The sequence below is a fragment of the Crassostrea angulata genome, chromosome 5, assembly GCF_025612915.1.
Source record: "Crassostrea angulata isolate pt1a10 chromosome 5, ASM2561291v2, whole genome shotgun sequence".
NCBI lineage: Eukaryota > Metazoa > Mollusca > Bivalvia > Ostreida > Ostreidae > Magallana > Magallana angulata.
The window spans coordinates 55,769,040-55,790,888 of NC_069115.1; the positions used below are offsets into that span (position 1 = coordinate 55,769,040).

A 21,849-nucleotide genomic window follows, 5' to 3' on the forward strand; every position below is an offset into this window, starting at 1 on the left:
ATTTGTAGGGTCAATTATTCCAATTCTAGCAGCTTTAAGTAACTTATTGAACCATATCATGCAACAGAGAATAATTTTCTGTTTAAAAAATCAAAGCTTGTCTTCCACCTGTCATCAACATACAGGCCTACTTCTCAGAGAAACAGTTAGTTCCAGACTGAGGTAGACCTATATCTGTTAATTCATATCATTATGTAATTAAAAATAATTTCTTCAGAAGATGGATTATGGGTATTTTTACCACCTATTCCATTTTAAAATCTTGTATACCAAACAGAATAAATATTTAACTAAAAAGCCAGTAGGCATTCATAGCTCAGGGAGGCTTATTCAAATCATAAATCTGGCCGTCAATATTGTGTGTACTTTAACATGGCAATAGCTGCTATAGAAAACCAATAGAGAACTCAAAAGGCCTGTACAAATTCTGCCACGTACACTTAATCAGCTGAGAAAATATTTACACCTAACATCTCCAGACTGAAAAATATTCTCCAGATTTCTCACATGAGGAACTGCATACAGTTTCAGACTTTCTAAAACAGTTGCTAATTAATAAGCTTTCCATAAATGACCTTGATATGATAGGTCACTATATCAAAAGTTTTTAAGCTGTTTCCTTATTAGGTCAAATATTGCGCAAAAAGTTACTGTAAGAAATAAGCTTCTGAATTCATTATATTAAGGAATAGTTTTATACATTAGGTTAAGTTACCATTGACAATCTACTTATTATTTGTGGTAAACAGTTAGAGCTGACTTTCATTATCTGAGTTCTTATACCTGTCATTACTTAAAATAAAGAAGTACAAAAAACCTCAATGAAATGTTGTTTTAAAACCCCTCTATATGTTGACAAATAACTCTAACTTTGAACCTTGACTTCATCCACCCAAGAAATTGGCTCCACTTAAGCACCTGGGCTGAACTTTGGTCCTTGGGTATCGATCTTCACGGGGCACGGGGCTCCCAATGAACTATTTTGTCTGGGCGTAATCCTCCATTTTTGAAGGATTTATGTAAGAACACTTTGTCATGAACATAAATTTTGGTCTGAATTGAAATTGGGATGTTGTTTACTCAGTGACACTGCATATTTCTCTCACAAGGGTGCTTGATCTTGTAATAATCAATATTAAAAAAAAATTCAATTACCTGCAGAGAAAGACATGGACTACATACAGAGACCAGGGGGGAGGTAAACCTAAAATTAGCCCCCACTAACCAACAAGTGAATGCCATCTTATTCTTTTCTGACCGTTAATGCACACTTGTTAAAAAACAGCCAGTGCAAGAATAAATATTGATACACAGCTAATGGAACCTGCTCATATAAATCCGCAAAGAATATTCTACATTCATTGAGGGAGAAATTTGATTTCTAAACGATATGAATAGCACTTGCGGGTTCTTTGATTTCTCCAAAATGAAAGTTCTCAGTTCCTACTTTCTCTGCCAGTTTTTTTAAGCTTCAGGAGTTTTATACGTTTGTGGATTCAATTAATTAGAAATAGTTCAAAGCTAGGTAAAATGGAATAGACCGATTGAATCTGCCATAAGATCCCGACAGATAAAGACATCGTAATGGACACATATAACATATTGAGTAAGTTTGACAAAAGCCGACCGGTCAGTCACACACTCAATGACTTACTGCTTTAAATCATGAAGATGGGTGGGGATTCGCTTTTTTTCCTACACAATCCGGCTGAATGTAGTAGATAGGACTATTAATATGAAAATTTATGGCTTTCAAGAAATATTGAAATGCGTACAATTAATCTAGAAATTTTATGCCACCTTGCTGAAAATGGTGATGTTTTGGATCTAACTTGACAAGCCAAACTGACCGGGTAGCTTAGTGTCATTTACATCGACACACTTTAGATACCCTGATATCAAATTTTATTGGGGGTGGAGAATAGGTTTAAGGACACCAAGCCCACGGGTCATAAAAATAAAATCTCACTTTTAACCTCAGTATCACTTTTTTACACATACATTTTGTAAAAGCGAGACCAAGATCAAAAGTGAGTTTGTTTAGGTAGTTTTATGGCTCCAGGACCTTGTCCACCTTGTCTAGGAGTATATAATGTGAATGGATGAGTGAATCACATGGAGACCTACCTTGTCAGGTTGTAAGGGGGTCCCTGAGGCCAGAAGGTCCCTCACTGCATCAAGTTCCCCCTTTGCTGCAGCAAGCCTCAGTTTATCTGTCTTGGTCACCGTTGGCATGGCAACAGGATGAGGTGGACCCAACATGGTGGTCATTTCTGCAAAACAAAAGGACTATTAGTTACTATAAACTCTGACAGCCAAATTGCTAGGAGGATTTCCTAAAACATTAGGATATAGTATTGCTAAGCTTTCTGAAGGTCTTATAGACAAGTTCTGCAAAAACATTTCATAAAAACTTAATACTTATATGTATGTAAGAGACATCTTTGAAATATCTATCAATAATTACATTCCTTTGCTGGGAGAATCTACAGATTTTATACATGACTGGTAATCGGCCATTATTACTACATCCTGTGACTATCTACCAAGAAGTACCAGGGACGGCATTGTTTTCTGCACTCAATTTAAGGTGGCTGTGCCCATTCAGTTTTAAGGTGTCTGCGCTCACGGAATTAAAACGGGGATGTCAGATTCCATAATCTGATGAACTGAAGTCACCTTGTCTCATCTATTTACAAAAATCTCACACTTGACTTATGAAATCCATTTTAAAGACATTTAAGTGAAAATTGATTCCCAAAAAGGGGGGTGTTACTTTTAAAAATAGATAAATCATAACATTATTATCCAATAATGTAATGACTGCATGACCATGAATTTGTGGAAGATATTCTGTCACAAAAACACCATGATTATAAAAGGTTAAAAGTTTGCAAGTTAACTTTGTACAATGAACTACAATCTTCCATTAAAAAAAAATATTGAGAGAGGAAAAATTACAGATGTTTTCCTTTCAGTGAAAAAAAAAATGACACCACTGGTACGTAAATGTTCCTTAAAAAAAAAACAACTTAAGGTTGATTTTCACAAGAATAGAAAATGACCTTTTATATTCACCCCTTTTTATATAGAATGGTTCAGTCTTGATTGCTATGTACTTTTATCATTGTATTCCAAATTAGATTCTTACATCACACAACACTTTGACAGGTACACGATTCCACTAGAGCTAGCTCTCCTCTTACATGCACAAGTTCTGAGACGGAGAATTACAGATCCCAAATAATTTATGTTTGCTTAATCTTTGTGTCATCGTAAATTCCCTTTAGTGTTTGCCATATGCCATCACAATACCTGGTAAATGAGTAAATTGAAGACTTCTACCATCGTAGCACCTCCATGCACTAAGGGAGTTAGTTACCAGTTAAAAATTCCAGAATAATTAATGCAAATGAACTGAACATAATGAAATCCTCCACTAAATTAATTTCCATGTACGCTGTATATCAAACATGTTTTACATTATCTAGACACACACAAATGCTTCCTGTGTTTGTTCGGTGTGCAGCTAAACCATTGTCTGCACTTAGTAAAGTAACCCTTTGAAATTTAAATAAAATTCAAAAGGTGAGTGAAACCCGAGATAAATTGTTTGTGCTGGGTACAGGTTTGCTCAAAACTTTTCCTAGATAAGACAGTTCTAAAATTGTGTGGATTATCACCAGTTTGTTTAACATGCCTATATTAAGATAAGGAACTATTACCCTAAACAGAGTGAGAATCTGTTGATAAAATTTTGATAATACACTGTAGAAACTAGGATCAATTTAACCTGAATATAAATAATCCTTTTGTTTAGAATGTTGGAATGTCAACACATCTGCTTGTCGCTATCAATTTTTCAAATTATATGAAGTTATCTTAAACACTCAATCAATTTAAAGCTCTGCTTCAAGGTCTCTGTATCGGGGACCTTACAATGACCAATCGGAGTAGACACGAGAACAAGCACCTGTTAATGCCAGCACACAAATAAGCTACCAGCCTCCTGATGCATGTCATCAGGTAAATTTCATTTGAATTTCTACTTCACCGACTCCATATAAACTGCAAAATTGTCCTCTTGCTTTATGTCTGCTGCAAATTGGTTTTTCCCTGCCATGGTCAACTAGAGACACACCTGTCTATCTGAAAAAATTCTTTCAAGATGACCCTTGCTATATTCATCCAAACTGCAATACCTTCCCTGAATCTCCAAATCTAATAAGTTAGGATTAATAGTTAAATTCACACCTACATGTAAAGTAAAACCCCATCCAGAGCACATATCATGTATCATTTGTCTATTCAGACTTTAATCCTCTGTTAAACACTAGCTCATCACTTCCATCTGATTCCTCACTGTACTAGTCTACCTACAGGTGACACTGCCCTGTAATGGGATGCAATTGATTTATCCATGATGTGGTAGAAGGTAGAATAATTAAATGGATGTGTGGAGGCATTCCAAACTCATTAATTCCTGTCACTTTTCTGGGACTTCCTGTCTTATACACACTGACATGTGAGTAGAGTTATGGTCCCTGACATTTGTACCTGTGGGCAGAGTTATTGGCCCCTGGCAATTGTACCTGTGAGCACTAATGGCCCCTGGCAATTGTACCTGTGGGCAGAGTTATAGCCCCTGACATTTGTACCTGTGGGCACTTATGGCCCCTGACAATTGTACCTGTGGGCAGAATTATGGCCCCTGACATTTGTACCTGTGGGCAGTTATGGCCCCCTGACAATTGTACCTGTGAGCACTTATGGCCCCTGACAATTGTACCTGTGGGCAGAGTTATGGCCCCTGACATTTGTACCTGTGGGCACTTATGGCCCCCTGACAATTGTACCTGTGAGCACTTATGGCACCTGACAATTGTACCAGTGGGCAGAGTTATGGCCCCTGACATTTGTACCTGGGAACAATTGCTGATTGGGTTGCATTCATATTACAGAGGAAAAGGGGGACAGTTTAGGAGCTTGCATTAAATAGTGGTTATGTAGAACAAAAGGTGTTAGTATCTAGACTTACAATACCCAGTGTATAACATCATAATCAAGATTCCCTTTAAAAAAAAAAAGAATCTTTGATGTTTAACAAGAGGACAACAATTCTATTGAGACATTTTGTTCACAATTTGTGTAAAAATTCTACTTGTTATTAATCAGAATGAGTGTTGGGCTTTTGAATACTTATAACAGCTAGCTGATTTATGTGCATAATGTGATCATTCAAGACCATTACAGATTATCAAAACCTTACTACCAATGTTAAGCCACAAAACCAGAAACAGGTAGCAGATTACTGCCCTTAAATTGTCAAGAAGCAATAACCAATGCAGTCTCTCTTGTATCTTGGATATCCCCCCCCCCTTTAAATCTATATCATAAACAATAAATTGATATCTTTCCTCAAGAGTATAAGCTTCTTGTTTTCAGTTTTCTTTTTACCCTGGTGGTCTTACAATGATTATTAATAACTAATCACAAATATCAGATTTACCTGTCTGTCTGTGGATCTTGAAATAGACATGGAACTGAACAATCTACAGTGTTGTTAGTGACCAACCCCTGAAATAGGTGCTGGTTTGTTAGGAATTATCATCCCAATTACTGGACCCATTTCCTGTTTCAGAGACTGAATACAGCCCAGCAATTACTTCTGATGGCTCTATTAAATTCTTGCTTCTCCATGTTACGTATGCATGTTTGCAAGGTATAAACCAGCATTGCAATTGAGATTCTGTTTTAGCCAAAACTGGCATTACTGTACATGGTATAGACCTATATACCAGCATTTCAATTGCAGTTCACGATTTATACCACCTTTGCAATTGCAGTTCATGGTATAAACCAGCATTGCTTGAGCAGTTCAAAATAACTACCAGTATCGCAATTGCAGTTCACAGTATAAACCAGCATTGCTATTGCAGTTCACGATTTATACCAGCATTGCAATTGCAGTTCACAGTATAAACCAGCATAGCTATTGCAGTTCATGGTATAAACCAGCATTGCTTTAGCAGTTCACAATTTCTACCAGCATTGCCATTGCAAATCACATTATAAATCAGTAATGCAAATGCAGTTCATGATATATTTAGCTTATACTGTGTAAGTTTTCCAAAACTCACAATGTTACAGTGCATGTATTATCATATGCCAAACCATTTACCCCATACAGGATACATGGCCTACTAAATGTGGTCAAATAAAGCTTATCTGTAATCTATCAGTCGAATAAAACATTTGTAGATAAGTATAGGCATAATCATTGTGGTAAATGGTTTTAACACTGAAAATTACCAGTACCAATGCCCTTTGGAGCTTCAGTTTAATGAAAGGAAACACAAAAATACAAACAAACAATAAACAGAGCACCCAACTCTTTTCCTACTGTTAAAACCTCTTTCTTCCCTTGGGGGTTTTGTTGAACTGTATTTGTAAAGGGACAAAAACAGGTGATAAAGTTTTGGAGTTCACACAAGAAAAAGCCTAATTTGTCTCTACCTTAGTGACATATCTTGCATTAAAGACCTCACAAAAAATCTTCCAAACATTTCATTCCTTCTCATTACAGCTATGAAAACATATTAGCAGGTATATTCAAAGTGCCGGACAATCAGATCCATTGATCCAGCTCTGCTTTCACCCACGACAAAAGATTCACACTTTGGAACACACAGCGGTTCTCTGACCTTTTCAGATCAGCCCCGACAAGGTTTTCCCTTGCCTATGTTAGTTTTGTGAGGAATATCCTCTAATTAGGAGCCGATTTCTGGCAGTACCCCTGCTGTTTTATACCTATCTTCTATACACCTCATTCTCTGTCAGAGCTGTAAACGGGGAACTAAGCTGAAAAAGGCCCTCAATGGAGAAATCAGGTTCCTTTCACACAAGGAAAATAATTTATAGATACCCTGCCTGCCACCCACTGCGGGTTAACTAAGCCCAATACATAGAGGGATTTAGCTAGTTTACTGAACAGCAAGTCATGGTGAGAAGTGTCACTCCGCTGGGGTGAAATACAGAGACCTGTGGGCCGCAGAAACCATTATGACAGACCAATAATGAGAAACCAGGGGAATTCATTAAATTAGCATAGTCCAGGAAACTAAAGCCGAAGTTTTATAATAATTCTGTTTTATTCCAATCTCTTGTATGTCAAGCAAGTAGTCCAGGAACTGCGAGATTTTCACAGTCAGTAAAAACGACATAGAATTCCGCCGTAAACAAACAAATTAATCGCTGCACTTGCTTTGAAAGAAATTTTGTGCACAAGCAAATAATTGCAGGTAAATTTCCGTCACAACCAAGTTTAGTCAGAGACAAGGAATGCCTTATAGCAGACTGTGGAGCAAACAGTCTCAGTTTTCTCTGTGTCAACAGAGCTAGCCCCAAAATAAATCTGCAAACATTATCATAAAACCAGCCACCTATCTAAGAAAATTAACTTCATACATGACTGGGTTGGTGTAAAACTCGTTCATCACGTATGCAGCAAAAAATGCAATTTGAAGAAATTTTGTTTGAAGATTGACACAACATTTATACATGTTTAGACACAGTACACAATAAAAGTCTTCTCTTTCAATACAAGATACATTTACCAAATGTTTACCACTTTTATTCTCGGATGATGTTCCTCAGTACCATTGATGTCATAATTGTTTGAAAAGGGTTGTTTAGATAACACTCACAAATAATATGCTACTATCACAGGCACCTGATATAAATTTTTCTCATAATAAAAATAAATACCCTATATCTAATTATGACAATATCTAATGTATTATTAGGTATAGGGTACTTATTTTTATTATGAGAAAAAATTATTAAGTCAGTTGCCTGTGACTACGATCCATGACTTTTCTCTCCTTATAGGTATTGATATTTCAATGCTGTAAACCAACTATTGTTCGCGTGCAAGAAATTTTCGTGAGGTTCCATCCTGAGAGCGGCTCATCATCGTGAATATTTCTTGCCGCACACCAGTCCTCATTGTTTCTATTGTATTTTTTTCTAGATAAATCTAAGCTTTATTGTGAAAATTAGTCACCGTGAACCAGTTCATCTTCAGTAAATTGCATAATAAAGTCGTCGCGAATAAAAGTTGGTTTACAGTATATACGACTTTCATTACACGTATAGGGCAATCGTCACGATTGCTGAATTTTTAAAGAATCTACAGTATCTCATCTTACATGAAATATAGATATTCAGTAGGTACAAACTTTCAACAATTCTAAAAATCTAAAAAAAAAAAAAACATTAGAGAGGACAGGTTTTCCAAATTTAGAATTTTGACTGGATCGAATAACAAAAGCCAGCTTTTTACTTCTGTTCATTTCTAAATACCCAGTCTACACCGTACACTGCGGAGATGGACTTAGATAACATTTTTGACAGCATATATCACAAAAACAAAAGAAAAGCCAAAAATGATATAACTTTGCATGACCAATAAATTTTCCAAGTCAATTCTTGGGTTGTCTGATACTTGCGAAACAATGATTAAGGTCATTGGGGTAACTGAAAAAAGAAACTAATTCAACTCGGAGAAACCCATTTGTATGTGTAAAAGTTTACAAAAGTTCTATCTTTTTAAATGGATAATCGGAAATTGAACTAGAATGACCTACTCTTTGATCTATAAAAACAGGGTTGGCTTAAAAGAAACCAAAAACTGGAGGTGCATATTGAATTACATCTACTGATAATGGCTTGCTTTCATCTGTTATTCAAATCTGTCATGAACACTCCTTAGAATATCTTACTCAGCCGATTAAGTTAAGATATCGATTTTACTCCAAGAAAAAAGAAATGAATATGTTCAATACATGCAGTTTTTATGATAAAATGGATTTAGAAGATAGATCCCAGCAGTACCTTTCAGTTTTCAAGTCGAAAGAAAAAAAAAAGAAATTGGACTACAAGTATATATATACCTAAAGAAAAAACATTGTAAGACTCTGAACATGCAAAATGACACAATTCAAATGTTGCAAAAAATAATTCTCAAAATTAGGGCATTATGCCCAGTAACCACTGTTTGATCAAGGTTCTTCAGAAAATTAATTGTCCTCGACAGAACCAGACACTACCAGGTCTCTCTGTACCGCTCTTTACATCATCTCAAGGTAGGTACCAAAATATCCTATCAAATCAGGCTTTTTGGCCACTCATTATGAGAACCCTTCTTTCAAGAGCTGAAATAAACAGTGACGTGACAAATTTTTGAGAAACCTGTGCCAATGAAAATGATAAATCATTAGATTTCTGCCCTAAATATATCCACTTTACTCAAATCTAATTATCAGACATTCTTGACCTTTTGGGAACAGACAGGGCTAGGTTTAGGGCTCGATAAGGATTTTCTTTACATCTTTATGAACCTGATTTTTACGAGTATGGCACTTCCCCCCACTCGATACACCCTCTACCCTAGCTTGTCTATAGTGGAATCCTGGATACATCCTATTTGTTTACTAGGCATTAAATGAGAAGAGGGGACATAGACAATGTGGATTGCTATCGAAATATTGGACCATAAATCAGCCAATTGGAGGCCTCTATTTACCAACAAGAGATCAGGAACAGCCCTTAGACTATGGAATGACAATAGAGCAGCTGTAATGGCCCCTCAGATTATGGGTGTTGGTAACAGACTAGGTGTCCCATCGCCATTCAATGCTTCCTTATACAGCCATATTGAGATTAACAGATCAATGGTTTCCACCCATCCCTCCATTCTTTAGTTTTGTGTCTTCAGTAAATCTGTCACACAACTTTCACTTTATATGACTTCACTAAACCTTTAAAAGATAGCTACATGAAAAAAAATGAGTACACAGCTAAATTTGAACTTTTCTTGAACAATGTCAATATATGGATTAAAGATGACTGACCCATTTGTTGAGGGTATCAGTTGTGACAATGCAAAAGAAATATGCAAATTTTTTTATTATTCTAAAAGCACCCAAAGTTCTCTTTCAAGCTTTTTTTTACACTGATACACCCACACAACAACAAACCCACATATTAGACACTTTAGTAAGCAATGCAATATCCCCTCCACAACAACTTAACTAAATACATCTATGTACATGTGTATTATATGACAGCCAAAGTTAACAGTTTTTATTCTTTTGATCTTTACTACAAAGAAATGCAGAAATGATTTTTGTTCTGTTTATTTTTTTTTTAACAAAACATACAGGTATATTGTATACTTATGCAATGACTTCAAAACTGAAATTGACAACTGACAGGGTGATCTAAAGTAGTCTTTTCAACAAAAACAGGTGACGTCAAGGTAATTCAGCAGGATAGAGGATACATTAGTCTCATGCATCCAAGAATTCCCTTCCAATAAAGAAACATGCACTATCTGATGATCATAAGAAGAGGGTGTAGATCTGATGTTCAAGACTACAACTTAAGGCTTTCCATCAAGAATGCTTTAAATTATGACAGAGGTCCATTTACCACCACTCTACTTTCATCCCCCTCCACAAGACATACACCCCCCCCCCCCTTAAAAAAATTATGCATCTTATTACATGATCTGAGGTTACCATGTTGCTGCTTCTACCCTAAACATTATCCTGTTTAATTTCTGTAGAGATCAGCTGTTGTGTTGGCCAGTTCACAAAAAGGCAGCCATTAAAATAAAACACTGCAAATTTGTCCAGTTTGCTGGCTTACCTGAAGGACTGCCACTGCAACTAATCCATGTAAAGAGACCCACAATGCAGCAACAATGGCTACTCCATTCTACACTTAGTCAGTGAAAACAGATGATTGAACCTCAAACATCTCAGGTTCAATTAAAAAACTGAACATCCCATTATATCAACGTTTGACTGAAACTACAACTGAACACTTAATTCTAACAGGTATTCCTACAGGTAAACATAGGTAGGAGCATATCCAGAGTTTGTCTGAATTCACTGAAGTTTACACACATAGGGAGGTATACAGTAAACGCACGCCTGCAATACTCGGTTTATTACCAAGTCATATTACCGTAAAATTACCTGTGATATCGGCTCAACATCCTGAGTCTCCATCTGCCGATCTGTCGAGGACCAGCAATTATAGTTAGTCAATATCCAATGACACAGAAATACAAAACACACTGAAGATTGCACAACACGGGTAACAGGCTCGCTCAAAAAGTCTCGGAGAAAAGACGGCAGTCAAACAAACCCCTCCCCACTCTCATCTGATAGGATTGGGAAACTCGCTGTTTAAAACTCCCTCGTATTTCTGTGCTGTGCATTGATCAATGACAGATATTTATCACGTAGATACCAGGCCCGATGACACTTGGTTTTACAGGTATTTAAAACCAATGCCTTCAAAATTTTTGCACAGATAAATTTTAAATTTCCATTATTTTTCAATGAACCCCTGAACTATTTGGGAAATGGTTGTAAATTGAATCCCCAATGATAAGAGATTAACATGGCTGATACAATGTGATTAAACTCATGATTTATGTATCAGTAGATGATCAATTCTCGAATATTCAACAGGCCCTGTAAAGGATTTCATAAAGCCATTTCATTTCTGTACGTAATACGCACACTGTATACAATATGTCGTTCTGAATGTATCTAAATTGTACACACCTTGATTTCTTTCTAACAGTCATTCTGATATATGATGTAAAGGTGCATTTATCTGAACATATAAAAGCCATTAATATTGAAGAAATAAAGCTCTTTATAAGGGCAAAATAAAGCTTTACGACTTACAATAAACATACTTAGGGAGTGAAGACGCAAGTTCTTGCGTAGGGAGACCACCACAAAATCGGCATTAGATAAATGTACCACATTGTGATTTCCCACTGCGACACAAATGCTAATTGATTTTCTACCCCTTTCAAGCTTTTGAATAACAGAGACTTGGTATATAATCAATAAAAATCAAAAGAACAAAAAATCGCCTGTTAATTTTGACTTCTGAGTTCACTTGCACTGCTCCCAATGTTTGTGTCCGCAAATATAATCCCCACCTTAAACAGAAGTCAGTCGGTGCCGATAAACATTTAATAGAAATTAATTTCTAATAGAGAGGCCGATTCTTAGCATTTGATATTAAAGTAAACCTTCTTTGATGTTTGCCTATGATAGCTCAGGTTTCTTCTGGATAAGTGAATCATAAACGGATGAACTTTATATTTGTTTGTACTTGTATCTGACGTTACTGCGTGGACTTGTTCACGCTGAATTATGTACAGAAAATAATTATTGCGTTATAGAGACAGTGCCCATCTCATTGGACAGTGGTTGGATGAGATGGACAACTCAGAGGTACCTACTAGACACACTATACTAAATCAGATTATCAGTACATTAATTAGTACTTCTAGCTGTCAGTGCTTTTCACATTCACCTTTCTCCAATCTTGGACTTAATAAGTCACATTGGAATCAGACAAGATTCTAAACGCATTAGTTGTTCAATCAGCAAGTTGCCTTCTCCTTCAATCTTTGATTAGATAAGTTATACATCACTGCACGTGTTTTGTGAATACCATTTGCTCTTTGGTTATTCTGGCATTGTTGCCGACACAACTCCTAATTGATAGACACGCAGGAACCCTGTAGTCCATCATTGGCATTGTGTATTGGTCAAAGTGGCCAATTTAAAGCGTGGAAACATACTAATTACTCAGCAGAGCTCACACAATGTAAACACAATGAAAATCCATTAGTCGGAGAGTCAAAACCTGACCAGTGTCAACAAGCCGGTAAGTTGGATTCTGAATCAAACAGGATGGAATTAAGTTCAACGAGAAGGTTATTGAAGTCTCTGACATTATGGCATTGATTGTTGCTGAAAATGGGGAGCTTTCTGACACTTGTTGATCCTGTATGTCTAATTAAAGTCTCCAACTTGTGGCAGGTGGGGTTAGTGTGTTCACACCAACGCCATTCCGGGGGACTTACTGCTTCATGAATTCTTTATCCTGTCAGGATGTTAAACAAGGGCTAAGGTGGAAGATTTTTGCAAAACTTTCACAACTTCTCCAGTCCTCTGACATGTTGTTTGCTTTGTTGCATGAGAGATTGCCTTTGATGGTCATGAAGCCAGTGCACCAACCTGGATAGCTCAGATGCAGCAAGCACCTGCAGCCGGGGTAAATTATAGGTTTCTTGCTGTTCAATGCCAGTGAAAGCCTTACTGTTTTCTTCATAGTTCAGTATAGTAATTTGTTCATTTATTTTCTCCCTTTCCAGACACATATGTACCATCATACCTGCTTTCTAAATTTCACATTTGTATTTAGAATCATTTTTTTCACTGTTCACATCCATTCATAAACAGCATGTATCCAATAACAATTTTATCTTTTAAATCCATTAGGAACCATGTATGAGATCCAGACAAATTCCCACATCTCTTAAAATGGATAAATTCCCTAAGTCTTATACATTTTATTTCTATATTTGCCCAAATAACATTTACCAGCCGAGGTAGTCCAAAATATAGTTTAGTATTTAAGGTCCCTATACTTAAGCTTGTCGCAAAGAAATTTTTTTTAATATACCGATAAATCTTGTAAATGAAGTGTTTTCCTTACAGCTGGTTTTCGTAATAACACTCAGTAAGTTTGATCTGATTATAATATAATATAAATATGGTTTCAGTCATGCTTCACAAGATTGCATGTGTTTTCACGGAAACAAAAGCGGTTACATCGACTAAGAAATCGTATCAAAATGATGTGAGAAAACTGAAAATGGGCTCTGAATTGCACATATTCTTAAACTTGATACCTAGCACCAAAGTTCAATTAAATAGAATACTCTTGAAGTCTTTATCTCTGTCAAAATTATGTAAATTAAGGAGAGCTACTGGGGACTATCCTAAAACTTTAGTCCAATTTCGGATTTTCTTCTTTCTGAGGCAGTATTGGGTTTATATCCTGAAGTGCTTTACTGTGCAAACATCCCTACCTAACCCTGGCCGTGCGATTCAAAATCAATGTCAGAGCTTTTTAATATCACACAAATATAAATGTTCAACATCGATCCTTTTTTATAATGGAGAGTTTTTCAACACACAAAGAAAAGATTAAAAATTCACTATCAATTTCAGGTCCCCAAAGAGATGGGTGTACTCGTTCGGGTTTCCTCACTGTAGCCATTGTCCAAATAAATAATGTTTATACAAACATACCTAGAATGTGTTCAGGTGTTGTACAAGTATAAGTAGTAGAAAATTGAATCAAGACTTGAAAAGCAAACATGTTAAGTGGTCCTGCAAATTGAAACGCTGGGTCATTGTTGAAAGATATATATCCAAGTTACTAGCTAGAAAATCTATTTAGCAAACAAGATATTGAAAAAAACAAATAAAGAAATCATGAATTCAATTTCAATTGTTGATTTGTAAAAAAAAATGTTATTTGAACAGTGTGTTCATAAATGTAACAATATTTCAACTATTTTAAACTTACATTGATTTAAATAAGACAATTCATAAACTATCATAATTATAGCTAGTAAAATAAAAATTAACAAAATTAATTCTTTTAAGTATTTCATAGATTCAAAATACAAGTACTTAAATGTTTTCAATTTTTAAATGTTAAAAGCAATACAATAACCCTGGAGCGACGTCCACTGACATATATATCTTATCATTTCAAAACTACACCTTTTAATTTAACTCTCCCACAAAACTGAAATATTTTTATAACCTATCCCCTGTGTTAATCACACTGTTCCTATTTTCCCCTGGATATTCGACATTTCAAAAGTTCATCGATATCTCATTGAATTTATAACATGATACCAGGATCCAAATGATTAAATAATATATGTACTTACATTGGCAATTAAATATTTCCATAAATAACTCCTTCAACTGAAAACACACGCAATATACCACTTGCATCATGGGTAATACGGAACATTGATATGTTAATGTCGCCTAGTCCTGGGTATATTTACACACCCGTCGTGATAAATTGTGCGACATTTAAAAATACAAACAGGAGACATGAGCTCATTTCTATTCAGAAGAGATAAACAGTAAAAACGTAGAGTCGCACTGAGAGCTGGCCGAGAAATATCAAAGTCAGGGAACAGGAAACTACAAAAGGACAATTCTGATAAAAACTCCGAAAACACATTCATGTACCACAAAATGTATTGTGTTGGAAAAAAGAGAGGGGAAAAAAAGCATTGAATGTTATTCTGTGAAGAAACACCTGGATTCGATTGTTTGTTACCCTTGCTTTTATATTCAATATTTTCTAAACTTTTCCAATAGACTAAATGTGAATGCGTTAATTCACCTATGCCAACTACATAAAGCATCCTATTGTTCGTTCTGTCAAAAAGCTACACATAAATTTGACAAAGCAATGGTCACAACTGCCGGCCAACCTAAAGATTAACAAATTTCCACTCCGTAACAATGTCCGAACTATCTATGGAAGAGGAATATTTGAAATGACAGACGTAAATCAAGATTAATTAGAATTTTACTCAGAGTTTAAGAAGACTGGGATTACAAAGAAAAATCTTTTATCCTAAAAACAATTTACGAATAACTGACATAACTTCACGGCCCCACAGGTGCACAGTTTTCAAATAATTAATTTAATAAATTTGGTTTTTCATGTAGAAGAAAGGGTTCTAAAATTGATCTTATGTTGCAATTTGTCCAGACCTTGGTGAGAGGATGGTCTGTTGCTGAACAACGATGCATGAAGTGGGAATTTTGAAGAATTTTCAGACTTTATGAAGAATCAACTTTCTATTGGACTGCAGAAAATCTTCAAGCAAACTAACTAAGGACTAGGTTTTACAAAAATTATAGATCAAATAGGAAATTTTTTCATTGAACATTTTACTTTCATCATAAAAGGAAGGATTAGACGGTAAGAGGAAAGATATTTTATTATTAAGAGCACATAAGAATTTGGATTTGTTTAATGTCAGAAAATTATATCAAGTGCATCTGAAAGATTAATAATGCAAAGGATAGTAGATGGACTAGCTGCTATTATTATGAAAGTTGGATATATTGACAAAATAGCATTAATCCTGGGTTTTTTGCTATGATCTAACTTTCCCTTTTTTCATGATCACTTTCACATTGCAAAAATACAATAAATAGATTGGAATTCTATCTCATATTGTTTGCTATTAGAAATCATTTTAAATATTGCAAAGTTTGACTGAAGCAAATGATAAAGGTTCCATGTTTACCCCATTTTTGCAAATATTTCTGACATTTGTGAAAGAATCAGCTATATATTACATATAGATCAATATATTATTATGTAGTGTGACATTTACAAAACACATGCAAAAAATTTCCATTGAACGCATGTAGCAGTTTTCTTTATGTAAATTAAGTTATAAATCATTCTCCATGATTGCTGCTGCATCAAATGGCCCCATTTAGAACATGACGCTTGTAAGAAAATGTTTTTAAATGGTACAGACCATTTACATAAAATATGTCTTAAATGAAGGCAAAGTCAGAAGATCTAAACACTTACCATACGACCTGTAAAAACCATTACATTTCATCATTGATTCGTCAGATCATTATCTCACTTATTGTTGGGGTATCAAGAATATTTATCTTTTAATAAAATTAATTTCCACTGATATTCCATCTAGTGGCATCACCCCCTCCACACTTCACTGGAAGTATAACCATGCAGAAAAATTGGTTTGGTAAATTAATATTTAAAATTTTAAAATTATTATTATTCAAATACTCCTTATCTGCCATCAACAAATCGTACATCATGTTAGATGAGCTATCTCTAGTGTTGATGATCTGTTTTGTATTTGATTACCTATAGAAGATGCTTAAGTTAATAAAATGATACCTGCCCTATCTGAAGGTGGAGAAATTTGAATTTGAAAAGTACCCGCCTTCAGGCTTACACTCTGTTCTAGGTCAAATTCATTGTTACAGTATTCTGAGCTCCATAGGACACATAACGCAAAAAAAGAGAGAACTTTTTTCACAAAACAAATAAATTATGTACCAGTAAATGAGATGTTTCAGGGTTTGTAATTTGCTAACCAACAGATCAATGGAGAATACTGAAATTCAACTACTACACTTTATTCAATTTAGAATAAAAAAGTCTTTAGAATCTGTCATAAAGGAAAAGAGTTAGCAAGAAGAAGGCATTTACAAAATTAGTTTTCAGTTTAATTAATTTGTTTACTTCAAACATAAACTCTTCATTGGAGGTTAAGAGTTACTAGTATTAACTGAGAGCCTACAACTCTACACACAGTATGTATACAACCCCTCAATATGAACTCTAAATAATAGAGCCATCACTTTAATGTACAGGGAAATTTTCAGGGGTCATTTTGGGACTTTCAAGTAAATGGGAGTAATGGCTCATATTGTCACCATCATGTTTTTTTTCCCAGTCCAGCGAAATAGCAAATTCTTTTAATAAATAGCTTAATACTACCTCTAACAGTTGTTACAATGGTGAAGATGAACATCACTAGATGATAAAAGGCTACATGATGAGGTCAAAGATGGAAACTGTTCAAAAAATTGCAAATGTCTACCCAGCCATCAAAATTTGTCTCGCATCCGTCAAGAGAACAAAGCTTTGATTGATGCCACCAAATTAGCGCCTCATTCGGCCATTGTTACGAGTTTTTGTGGAGGGTATCGTCCGATCATTTCGTAGGTCTGGGTGCTGAGAGGATGGATATCAGATATAGTCCCCAGTAAGCCACACCGCCCAGGTACAAATAACCTGTCATAGAATGCTTCTTCATAATAGCCGGCCATTTACACCTCTCAGAAATGTTGAGGTTTAGATTTATATCATGTGTTTATAGATAATGATGAAAGCCTGCAGTGGTAATTTAGCAGAGAGAAAATTCTCATCATAATAATTTTCTAATTTAGGTAAAAAGTATCTCAATAGGTCCAAAAATATCTGATTTCCATGTTTTTGGCAAATTTATTGCATTATCTGTAGAAGACTGAATAGAAAATCATATTGACAGCTAAATTTAAGTTTACCAACCAAATGTGTTTCAAGGTCTAGGAAACCTTGAGAATATTAATAGCTGTCCTTGATAAATTTTTCTTTGGAGGTAGAAATTAAGTATTGAATTGTATCACAAATGTAATGTTAAGACCATCAATGCTCACACTGGAGGATGAAAACGAAGAGAAAAGCATGAAGTGAGCTGTGTCACACAGCCGGCACATGGCAAGGTGAGAGGACCCGCCTCTATACATTCCTGAAGCGGTGTGCAAATGCATGCTGAGAATTACATAATAACATTGAATACAGCCAAACAGGTCCAATATACTCATCTCAAGGTAAATCCAAATTCCCATTTTTCCCCAAATGGTGTGATATTTTTTTAATTTATGCTTTAAATATGATAGTCTTCCTTGTTGCACATTTTTAAATATTAGAAAGGCTGATCTAATAGATAACTTTCAGTGGAGAGAGAGAGAGAGAGAGAGAGAGAGAGATCACTAGCCCTGTGGATAACTTTAAGTGGGTTGAATAAGAGACAGAGGTTATGATATTTTGGAGATCTGATATTACTAGTTTAATCAAGAGCAAAACACTTCACTGATTCTTTGTGAGAATTCAATGAACAGTTCCAAGCTGGTAAGAGGTAACATCAATATTGGTGGCAGTGGTAGACTCGATATTTAATCTGATATTTTAACACACCGATCGGTCCCAAAACAGTCCAGGGGGTGTACACCCAGCGATTCCCTTCATTTCGATCGATTCCCTTTTTATCAACCAATATCATACACTTGCTGAACACTTATTTCAAACATCTAGCTACCACCTACTGGGCCTGAATGTTCATATCAAGTTTCAATCTTATTTTTGCTAGTGCTCTCCTAAAATAAGGGGTGTGTTTGTGCAATACTTAAGAGTAATGCAAGAAAAACTTTCCCCAACCAAACATTCAGCATGGCAACAGTCATGCAAGGCACTGCCTTAGAAATGTATGCCAAATATAATTAGATAATAAATGTATAAACATGTTAAATGTCTGCAGGTGACACTTCTGAATATAATTTCTTTGGAGCCTCAAAAGTTGACCAAGTTTTTGATTGTAATAAAAGAGGATGATAACCACAACTAGGCTCGAGCTCTGCATGGCCAGACCCTTCTGTTTAAAAACCAACGCTCTACCGACTGAGCTAAAACTAAGGTTTCACCCTTTATCTAGTGCTACTATGAGCAGGGCGATACTGAGCCAATTGTATGTACCTAATACACACTATAATCCCCAGCCCCCACCCCACTCTCTCTTTCTTTCTCCCTCCCCCCCCCCCCCCCCTACTTCTGAACACTGAAGTCACTGGGAGTTTGTCCTATGTAAAGGCACCAACTCCTTCCTCGTTGACATTCCTAGCAATACACTCTTTAGGGGGATACCATGACTCACTAAATCATTAATGCTCTTGCATAACTCCCAAATATTGAGGCAATTTACCAAGAATTTTAACAACTCTGAATTCTGTATTAAAAGTCAGAGAAGGCAAGTTAAACATGGAAGTCGCAATATGACCAGAACAAGGCCAGTCATCCTCTCTAGTCTCAACCATTTATAACACAAAGGATGATTTTTTAATTCCTCTGCACAGAAAGAGATAAATACAAAGAGGATTGAAATCACAAAAAGAAAGGGCACAAAAAGAGCCACAGAGACCAGAATATTTAAATCTCAACCAATTTCACGACTGGCCACATCAGTTAAATTCCTTCCCTATTTTTATGAGAATGCAAGGTTTTTTTGATATCACAAGTTTGGAGCCTTTATAGGGAGCTAGCACAACGACACCCAAAGAAATTCTAGAGAGAAAGATCCACCTTTGTGAATGCAAATAAACTTATCTTTAGATCTATGACACCTCTCAAAAGTTCTTTTTCACAATATGTTTATTACGGGGGTTGACACTTTAAGCATTTATTTAATTTTAAAGATTCCTATATCTGGTGTTACCTCATTATTGTAATGAGAGAACATCAATGCTACATTGCGATAGGAATTAATTGAAGTTGCTTTTTTACTTCAAATAAAATGAATTACAAGAGCCAACAGTTTATCCTCGCATAAAATTTGACCAAAAATTGGATTTTTTGCTTAAAAAAGAGCTGAAAAATAAAAGGGCTTTAAAAATGATCGACCATAAATCATATTGCGATACTATAAAAAGTTACCTCTCTATGTATACTTTTATTTACTGAATTAATCTATTCAAAGAAGTCATAAGTAAAGGCTTATCTTAAGCTATCATGTTATTTTTGTTGTGTTTTATCCGTGATCAAAGAAAATAAAATTCTTTAATCTGGCAGAGTTTACCCTCCAGGAAATTTCGGTACAAATGACACTGCCAATCGAAAACTTCTCAGCTCCCAATTTGTACAAATATATCCTGTGGTACTCCTGACATCATAATAACTTGTTCATGAAATTGAAAAGCATTACTTTTCAAACCAATTAAAATTTTATCTCCATATCTTATAAAGTTGAATCTTTTTGTTTAATTTAACTTTTTAATGCGTTGTAACCTCTACTCTTTTTCAAAAAGGTTTAGATTTACTTATTTCATATTTTAAGAAAAATATAAAACAACTTACCAATGCTCTCCATTTTTTTTTTAAAAAGAAAGTCCAAATTTTCCACAGGGAAATAAGTTGACTTCTAAACTTTCACAAAACTTTTTATAAAATTAATCCAAAGAAAAACAAATGAATTCATCGTCCCTGGTTCAGGGGATAAAATCCTCCACACAAAGAATATCTACGGACGAATTGTTTAGAGGCGACCATCAGGATGCCTTGTTCTCACCGACTGTCTCCAATAACACACACCTAGTCACTGATAGCCTGCATCGTAAAATTTAAAACCCTCTTTAACATTCCGTCACTGAAATCCTCAACTGCTCATAGGACTATAAACAGGGTATTCTGACTCTCCACCCCTGCTATGTGGTTCCCGTTAGAGTGGTACCTCAGACTGCCCCTGCCTTGTAAGTGGGGATAAACCAGTGAGGGATACACCACTTGTTTGGGTATCAGACCCAGATCTACTGGGTTAGTGGGATTAGAGACAGAATGACACACAATGGAACCAATACTGAGCTAGCTGGATGCCCCAGGGAGTGGTTTAAAAGTCGATTACATGGAACATTGTATGCCTCTTATTGTCAATGATGACTCTTGTTGACAAACTTGGCAATGACCCTGATTTAAACAAATATTGTTAAATACATGTGAAACATTTTGATAAATACTGTAAAATTTTACCAATTTGCTGAAAGTAACAGAAAAATAAAAGACTTGCCATTACAAGTGATGTAACAGTCGATTTGTCTTTGAACGGTGTGAATGGTCTTTAATGTAACATTCACTGGACCCACACTTCTGTGTGAAAATCAGCAATACCTTGACTATCTAAACATCTTTGATCTTAAGAAGTGAAGTTAATTCACTTCTGAATGGCTGTGATCATGCACTAACTACCCAGTAAATAAGTGTTGGAAGTGGTACACCTTAGGCTGGGTGGGGAGGAAATCAAGCTCAGGACCTCTACTTTACAATAGCCAAGTCCTCTACCACTCAGCTACAAATTATAATGTATGTAGTAAATTAACACTCAGTATAGCTTAGTATTCAAAGTAATACACGCAGAGTTCATGTATTTTTTTTACATTCATTATTTAACTTTTGGTATAAATCACATTTTGTACAGGAGATTGTAAGACAGAAAGAAATCTGATGTTAAAATGCTACAAAAGATAATAAAGTAAATTGAAGTTTCAATACATGTTT

The 21,849-nt window shown here is 35.4% G+C and overlaps 1 protein-coding gene across 9 annotated transcripts in view; it reads right to left on the minus strand.

The window, feature by feature from the left end:
- LOC128182760 (uncharacterized) overlaps positions 1 to 21,849 on the minus strand; it is a 39,469-nt gene that overhangs the window by 15,444 nt on the left and 2,176 nt on the right. For 2 of the 9 annotated variants that reach the window (XM_052851503.1, XM_052851504.1), the window contains exon 4: positions 2,128 to 2,273. In XM_052851503.1, the coding sequence (XP_052707463.1) occupies positions 2,128 to 2,273 (146 nt within the window). The other 7 variants (XM_052851505.1, XM_052851511.1, XM_052851506.1 and 4 more) reach the window with 7 other exon arrangements.